The sequence below is a fragment of the Chaetura pelagica genome, unplaced genomic scaffold (genome assembly GCF_000747805.2).
Source record: "Chaetura pelagica isolate M959 unplaced genomic scaffold, ChaPel_1.0 scaffold78, whole genome shotgun sequence".
NCBI classification, from domain to species: Eukaryota; Metazoa; Chordata; class Aves; order Apodiformes; family Apodidae; genus Chaetura; species Chaetura pelagica.
The window spans coordinates 110,252-118,153 of NW_009954492.1; the positions used below are offsets into that span (position 1 = coordinate 110,252).

The 7,902-nt window shown below is 40.5% G+C and overlaps 1 protein-coding gene across 1 annotated transcript in view; it reads left to right on the forward strand.

Annotated features, from left to right (window-relative positions):
* E2F3 (E2F transcription factor 3) overlaps positions 1-7,902 on the forward strand; it is a 20,760-nt gene that overhangs the window by 3,158 nt on the left and 9,700 nt on the right. Inside the window, exon 2 of the mRNA XM_010004524.1 lies at positions 6,757-6,868. Coding sequence (XP_010002826.1) covers positions 6,757-6,868 — 112 coding nt within the window. The remainder of the gene's footprint in view (positions 1-6,756; positions 6,869-7,902) is intronic.

Sequence of the window (7,902 nt, forward strand, 5' to 3'; positions counted from 1 at the left end):
GCTGAACCTTGGCCACCCACATTTTAACTTCTTTTGAGCTATATGTAAGTCTTACAGTTTGATATTTAAGTGTTTACAGTTCATGGCTTCCTTGACACTCCTGGTACTTCTGAGGGAATTGTCAAAATGGTAGAGTGATGACATTGGATAGTTTAATTAGGCCTTGAAAGAAACTTCACCAGAGTAACATTATCAGCCTTCAACTCTCAGGGTGAAATGCCTAATGAGGATGGGCTGCAGATGAACAGAATGTAGTTTAGTTTGATAATTGTGAGGTGCCTCTTACTGAATTATAAGCCTTATAAAGGCATAAAAAGGAATTTTAATATCATCTATGTTAAAAACAAACCATTTGATGGTACCTGAATTAATAATTTCAATGTAGGAGCTAGAGAAGGATTTCCCTCAGTCAAAGCTATGATAAGCTGATACCTGGTAAGCTTGAAAAATAAGATGATAGTTTAAGAAACACAAATTGGTATAGTGGAAAGGATTTTTTTGTCTTCCTTGTGATACAGTTGCCATTTTCTGAGAAGAAAATTTGGGGCTTTTTTGTTGGAGTAGATTGATCAGGATGATTTCTGTAAGCTGTGTTTTCGTTTGCTTTAAAATGCTTCTGTAACTGTTACTTTAAGTACTAGCTGCTTGTCACTCAGCTAATAGTCCTGAATAATAAGTAGCAATACATCAGGGTCTTGTTCTTCTTTGTATTGGTTTTACAAAGTATTTGATTACAAAGGCGCTATCTAGTGTGTCTTTTTATGTTTTTACCTTGGTCTAATGAATGGGCTATGTGTAAAACTTGAGGTAGTGTTTTCACTGAAGTGCCATTCTTGGTCTTGTTCCTCTGTGTCGGGTGATATGGGAATGCATACTTTTGACAGAAGTAATATTTTTGGGATGAGTTGAGAGGACTTTTAGAACTCTCTTTTTAAGAACATAATTTATAGTTTGTTACGTGCAAGTAGTTTAATTTCCAGCTATTTCTTTATCTTCCTATTATTTTCTTTAACTCCCTTTAAATAATTTAATACTGTCAGAAGTAACTACTGAAACCAAGGGTAGCATGTTCCAAACTCTTGGTATCGGTGAGTAGACTCCTGGAGTAAATACTTCTTCATGGAACACTGAAATACCTCTCCCTTCGAGGAGACTGAACTGCAAATTTGTCTCCTCGTTGGTCACCTGAAATAGGTGTGAAACTAGGAGTCATCACTCGAAGTCTGAAGGCAGTAACTCTGATATTCCTCTTGCATCTTTCTGCTGACTCAGGTGTTTCTTTGGTGAACTGGCTTGCAGAGCTGAGTCACTTCCCTGCTGAGAGCTCCTCTGCTTGCCTTTCTGCACTTGTCCCTGCTTTTTGGTCGCTGCTGGTGTCAGCCCTGGTGTTTGCCGTGCCCTCAGCTGGGTGCAGCACCCTGGCAGGGACTCAAGGCTCTCCACATACCAGGGTTTGTTCATTTAGGCATGTTTAAAATGCACAGCCTGTATCACTGTGTTCAGTGGAGAAATTTCCTTAGTGTACGACTATTTCTATGCATTCACCTAAAGGTGTCTTTTTTCTTTGCTGCTTCTCTTGTATTCCTTCCTCGTCGAATTCCAGCTTAATTTACCCTTTCATGTAAGGTGCTTGCTTGCTTCTCTGCAGCTTTTGACCTCTGAAACAGCTTTCTAGAGTTCATGCCTCAGAACCTTGACTTTTATATTGAATTTTTAATTGGCTGCATCATTTTGAAAATGTAGAAGAAAGCCTGTGGACCTGTGTGGGGATTGGTGGAGTGTCTGTGCTATGGCTCACTGTGATCAAAATTTATCTGTGTTGTCTGGGTAGGCTTGTGGCCCCTCCCCAGTAATATCAGCATTGTGGTGACATACAGAAAAGCTACCATTTTATCTGCCCTAAGCAATTGTAATATCTTCTAGACACTGTGCATGGCTTAATTATCTGCCCTTGCTTAACTTGCCCAACTCAGTCCTCCCTCTGAGATGCCAACAGAGACAAATTGAACACTACAACACATTTCTCAGGCTTGCTGCTTAGTTCACTGTCAACTATCACTTAATATACACAGTTTATTCCTTGCTACGTTTGGTCATTTCCAATCTTATTTTTGCTGCCCAGTCAACCCTAAACTGGAGTCTTTCTAGCTCTTCATCTGTTTTTTTTTTTTTAATAAGTTATTTTATCTTCTGTCCCCACCTTGGTAGGCTTCACCCCAGGTTAATTTGGCTCTCATTCTGAGTTTTGTCCCTTTGTATTTAAATCAGACTGCTGCTGCTATAATATACCCTGAATGCCTGCTAGGGAAATGGTGGGCTTAGATGCATCTCATCCTGGATGGGACCTCCGAGGAGATGGCATGTGTATAGCCTGGGCAGGCCCAAGAGCTGTGGTGCTTGCATTTTGGGATGGAATTTGGCTCTTGATGTTTGTAATGAAAATGTACCAACTGTGCTTTTCCAAGTGTTTTTAAATTTGGCATTTTGAGGGAAATAGAATATGTCCAATGCAGTTCATCCTTCTGTCAAATTTTATGTGCCTGCCAATGCCCAGTGGGTGCAGGAATATTTCAGGCAAGGGGTTTTCAGATGGTAGCACAGGTAATGTAATTTTTCTTAGGTCTGTCTCTTGCAAACAGTGCAACTGTCATGTGTCTGGTAATAAAGCTGAGGGAGACATTGAGAAGGAAAAATCTCCATGTGCATAGTTGGGCAAAGTTATGTTCCATATTTTTATCACTGGAAAGAATGAGAGGACATTTTACTGCTTCTTCCCTCAAACTTAGAAATATAAGCCTGGTGGAAAAAGAGGTTTTGGTTTAACACAGTGGAGTCTTCAAAAACTGATGCTGGCTATCCCCCACCACAGCACTTCCCTCTGCTAGTTTGACAAAACCCTTGCAAGGTAATGCTCTGACCTTTGTTTTTTCTTTGTAATTGGTGCCCGTTTCTTTCCCCAAGAACTGAAGTTGGTTGCTGTGTGACTTGAAAGTGAAGTCCCTCGAATACCAAGCTCATGCCCCAGGGGATGTGAGGGTGTGCCGGCTGCTCCTGCTTTGCAGCTCTCAAATGCAGATAAGTCACCCAGAAGGGATAACCTGCAGAAAACCCTCACTTTTTTGTTTTGGAGGAGGACTACGTTTCTGGTGGTTGTGACCCTTGAGCTAGCTCTCTGCAGCATTTGAAGACACGTTGGTCAGGCACCAGGGGAGCAGGGAGAGGGCAGGGATGGAGAGAGTTCGCAGGAGAAGAGGTGGTGGCAGCAACCTCTTAGACCCAGGTAGCTGTGAAGTCAAAATAGCCTATTAATGGCAATGGGCTATAATTTCTCTTTGGCATCTTTTCCACCCCCTTTTTTTTTGTTTTTCAATTAAAGAAAAACATGTTTGCTCTTTTTTTAGCCTTCTGTAAGCATACCTGCCTCCAACTTCTTAAAATTTAATCTCTGAGACTGAGTATTGTAAAGTGAATTGCATCAGGTCCTGCCTACTTGAAAATACTTAGCTTATCCTGGGATTTTTAAAACTATTTTTCTAGAGACAAGTATTCTTATGAAGACATTCTTGTGGGTTTGCCTTTGATATTAATTGTGGTACCTCTCTGGGTTTCTTTGTTTTAAAAAAGGGATAGAAGCTAAAGGGCATAACTGCATAGGAGTAGAGGTGCAACTTGTTTTTAGTGGTCTGCACTGAACAGTGGGTTGTATCTATGTCAGGAATTGTTCATAGTATTGGAAGAGAAAATTAAGTCCAAACAGTTGATGCCACATTTTTTCTATGTCTTGGCTGGGCATACGTCTGAATCAGCTTAATAAGATGCTTTTATGTCACTTGCTGGATGTATCAATTTGTGACTTTATCTGTCTCATTGCCCTGTGTGTTTTATCCTTGTTTCACAATTCTCTTGAGGAATCCGACTGCCATTTATTGAACTCAAGTTTCATGTTGCTGAAAAGTTTTTAGACCCTTAGCTTCAAATCTTTCCTTATCACTGGGATGCTCTGTGCTGGTGTCCTTTGGCTTGCTGCTACTTAGCAGGTCCCACATACTGTGTCAGAAGATTCTGCATGCTATGATTGTTCAAACAATGCAAATAAAGACCAATTATACAAGTTTGTACAAATAATGAATTTATTTATGCAAAACAAGAGGGTTTTTTTTAAGGGTCACTGATTCTGCCAGTTGCTGAACATGGATCTTGACATTTCTGAAGGGAAGTCTGTATCAGAAAGCACTATGAATAATTTTGGAGGTGGGAGAGAGAAACGGAGTGACCCATGATCTCTAGTGCAAAGAAAAAGGCACTAGAAAATATTTGGCCTGTAAGTCAGGGAAGAAGAAATTAAGAGAATATACCACTTCGGTCCTGCATCTTATCAGTTACGACGTTTGTAAAACAGGAAGGGGAAGAGAGCACTTGCTGAGTGACGTGGAACATCTGGCCTGAAATTAAACATTCCCCAGGGTTTGCTAAAATTGCCTCTCTCTAACTTCACCAAGCTCTTTCCAATTCTTCCAAAATATTTTGGAATCTAGATCTCTCAGGTTTTCTGTATGCTTCATGCCCTACAAAATAACTTATCTTGTAGTGCTATCTCTGCTGTTTGGCATTTTTCCAGGAGCCATTCAATAGTCCTGCGCTGCCCATGGGTACAGTACCCTGGTAAGACTGACAGGACCATGTTTTTATAACACACCACCAGCACACACAGATGGGCTTGTGCTGCTGCTGCTTATGTTCTCTCAGTACTAAACCTGCTTATTTGAAGTTCACAGGAGAAAGTTATAAGTGTTTAACCACAAAAGCAGGGCAAAATATTGTTGTTCATGTCTTGCAAACAAGTCGAGACAAAAAGTTTTGATGTGTAGTCCAAACTGGAGTTTCTCTTCTGCTGGAGAGAGCTGCTGCAAATCTCTTGATTTTAGGTCTTTAGCATTTCCCCTCCTTCTCAACACCTGGTTTTGAGATTCTCTTTTATCGTTAATTGTATCCCTTTGGCCTAGTCTTCCCATGCCCTGAATTGTTCCCTTTTCACCCTTCCTTCTCTCTTACAGTTCTCAGGGTGGAAAAACACTTGAAAAAAAGTGTGAAATTTATTTCTCCCTCTGGAATAGCTCTAATCTTAATTTAATCCAATTACATTGGCTAAACATATTAGCTGGATGCTTTTGTTAACAGTTGACCTTTTAAAAATATGTGTCCTTGAATTACAGAGCCGATGTCTCAGAGAGAGGAACAGAGATGTTTCACACCATCAGAAGTTGCCATCGATGGGCTGCAGGGAGACAGATACAGTTAGTTCATTTTTGCTCTGTCACCCATGAGTTAGTGCCTTGCCCCTTTGCAGCAAGTATAGAGAAGAGTGGCTTGGGTGCTGTCTACATGCCGTTAACACTGTGGGCTTATACAAGTTTCATCTGTTTTAACTTGTGTTTTAGTAAGTTTGAGGTTTGCAGAGTCCATTACAAAGGTATTAGTTAGCTATTCATAAATAAATGCATAAAAGTTAATTTATTTAGAGCTTTCTGTTGGTTGCAGACACAAAATGCATACGCTAAATCCACAATACAGAAATATCTGTCTACAACTCCATAGCAGAATTTATTACTTCATCTTGGTTCACTAAGGAGCAGAATGTGGTCCAACCCTTTGGGGCAAATCTAATGAGCAAGCAAATAAAACATTCTGAATTATTCTGCTTAATTGAATAAACAACATTCTTTAGAAATTATTATTTGGCTAAACTTCATTAGATGTAAAACTTTTTTTCTTGTTTTTTTCCTGTGCCTTCGCAGTAATGTTCTTTCTATTGTTAGGATAACAAGTATCCCCAGATTTAATGTCAGTAACCTGAGTAACATGGCAGAGTATAGAATTGTTTCCAAAGGGAGTAGATTGTGTTTCTGTCTAGGAACAAAATTCATATTGGTAGTGGTTTTCGTTGTAGCTTGTCTGTTGCACAGTTTAACAGTTTCATCCATTATTGTTATTATTCAAGATGTACACAGTCTTCCTTTGAGCTGATTTTCAGGCATCATCTCTCTGATACTGTTTTGGCTCCACCTCACTTGTGTAGGTAGCTTTAATGCAAATGTGATAGTTAATGTGAAATAAAGGTAGTGGTTGTGCTTTCAATGTAAAGAAGTATTGTTCACAGAGGAGAAGAGTTGTTCAGTGCTGCCCTGATGTTGTGTCTTGTATTTAATTGATGGAAAGCTTACAGCACTGGAAGTTACTGGTCCCCTTGAAGCCATCCTTCCAAACAGGGAAGGAAAAATGTAACTTCTGCTAATAGTGCCTGTGCCAAACATATGGTTATAAGGAGTTTTTCAGGAGAAACGTAACTTTGTGGGTGTGCACCTGTGTGCTGGAGCATTTGTTTTTTTAACCAGAATGTTCTCAACTCAAGTGGAGGTAGAAATCTTTCATATGTATTAAGAAAGGCCCAGACTAGACAGAAGCAGGTCATACAAATGTCACTCTGCTTTTCAAATGAAAAATAATTGCTGAATTTTCCAAACAGAACCATCAACCTAGCCTTTGAGAGTGAAACACTGAAGTCCACTTTTGGATTCCCATAAATATTAAGATTCTATTCTGATGAATACAGGGTTTGAACCTGTACTGCTGTGAAAAGTTCACTGCTCTCCGCCTTCCCTGTAACTCCAATATTGTGTTTGATAAAGTGAAATACACTTCTTAACAATGCATCAATTAAAAAAACCACTTACTGTTTTTTTGTTTCTTTTTGAACAGGCAAAACGAAGGCTGGAGCTAGGAGAAAGTGGTCACCAGTATCTTGCTGAAGGATTAAAGACTCCAAAGGGGAAAGGAAGAGCTGCAACAAGAAGTCCAGATAGTCCAAAAAGTAAGGGAGCTTGTAATACACTAGTTTGGCAGAGTTACTGATTTTACTAACTTGGTATCAGAGAGAACCAGTACAATAGGCTGTGTTACCTAGTTCAAGTGTTTGCTGTCCTCACCTGATTGTGCATGCAGTGTACTCACCCTCGCAGTCAGGCAGCACACAAGATGTTTGCAGTGTGTATTGGTCATTTGGTGCAGAGCTGCTGAGGGGCTGCAGAGGCTCCTGCCTACTCTGTCCCTCTGCCTGCCAGGCAGCCTGCAGCCTCTCCATCCAGGACTTCCTCTTCAGCCAAGCACATGAAGTTGGTGATGCTTAGGAGAGGTGGGTGGTGAGGAATCAAGGTATTATGATGGGATCAAACACACAGTTATTAGGCAAGGCTAATCAGGCTGACCTTCTCTTTTCCCAGCTAGTGTTACAGCAGCCGATTGGCAGGGCTTCCTTCTCCAGGCAGGGATTTGCATGTAGCTGTGTCCCAGCAGCATTGCATGTTAATGCTTTTTGTGGGCTCTGAGCTGCCTTTTCTCCCTGCAATATGACTAGATTATTACTGCCACTGCTTAGTTGCGGCAGGTATTAATTTTTGCACATTGTATTGCCTCAGGCAGTTGGTTTCTTGCAACAGGATCTGAGGATGTAGCGTTGCCATATTGTTTGGAGGTATTTCAGCATGAGAATTAGGCTTGCAGAGGGAGGGTGGGAAAGGAGGGAATGCAAGCAGCGGCGGTAGTGATAAGAGAGCAAGAGATTGAAGGGGTACTTACTTGTCCCTCAACAGTCTTAAATGGTTGTTTCTATTGAGGCAGATAGGAAAAGTGAAATTAGCTGAAGATAGGAACTTGAAGCAGGCCAGTTAAAGAACCACATTTATTTTACTTAATCTAAACTTCATTAAGCTAAGAGAAGTCCATTTGAAATTGAAGTGTGTTCTTGCAGAAGTTCAGTACTACTCGGAGCATAGGTTACTCCTGCAGTGTTGATAAGGCTGTACAGAGAACTTTGTGCTACACGACCAGAAGCACGTGCAATTTTAT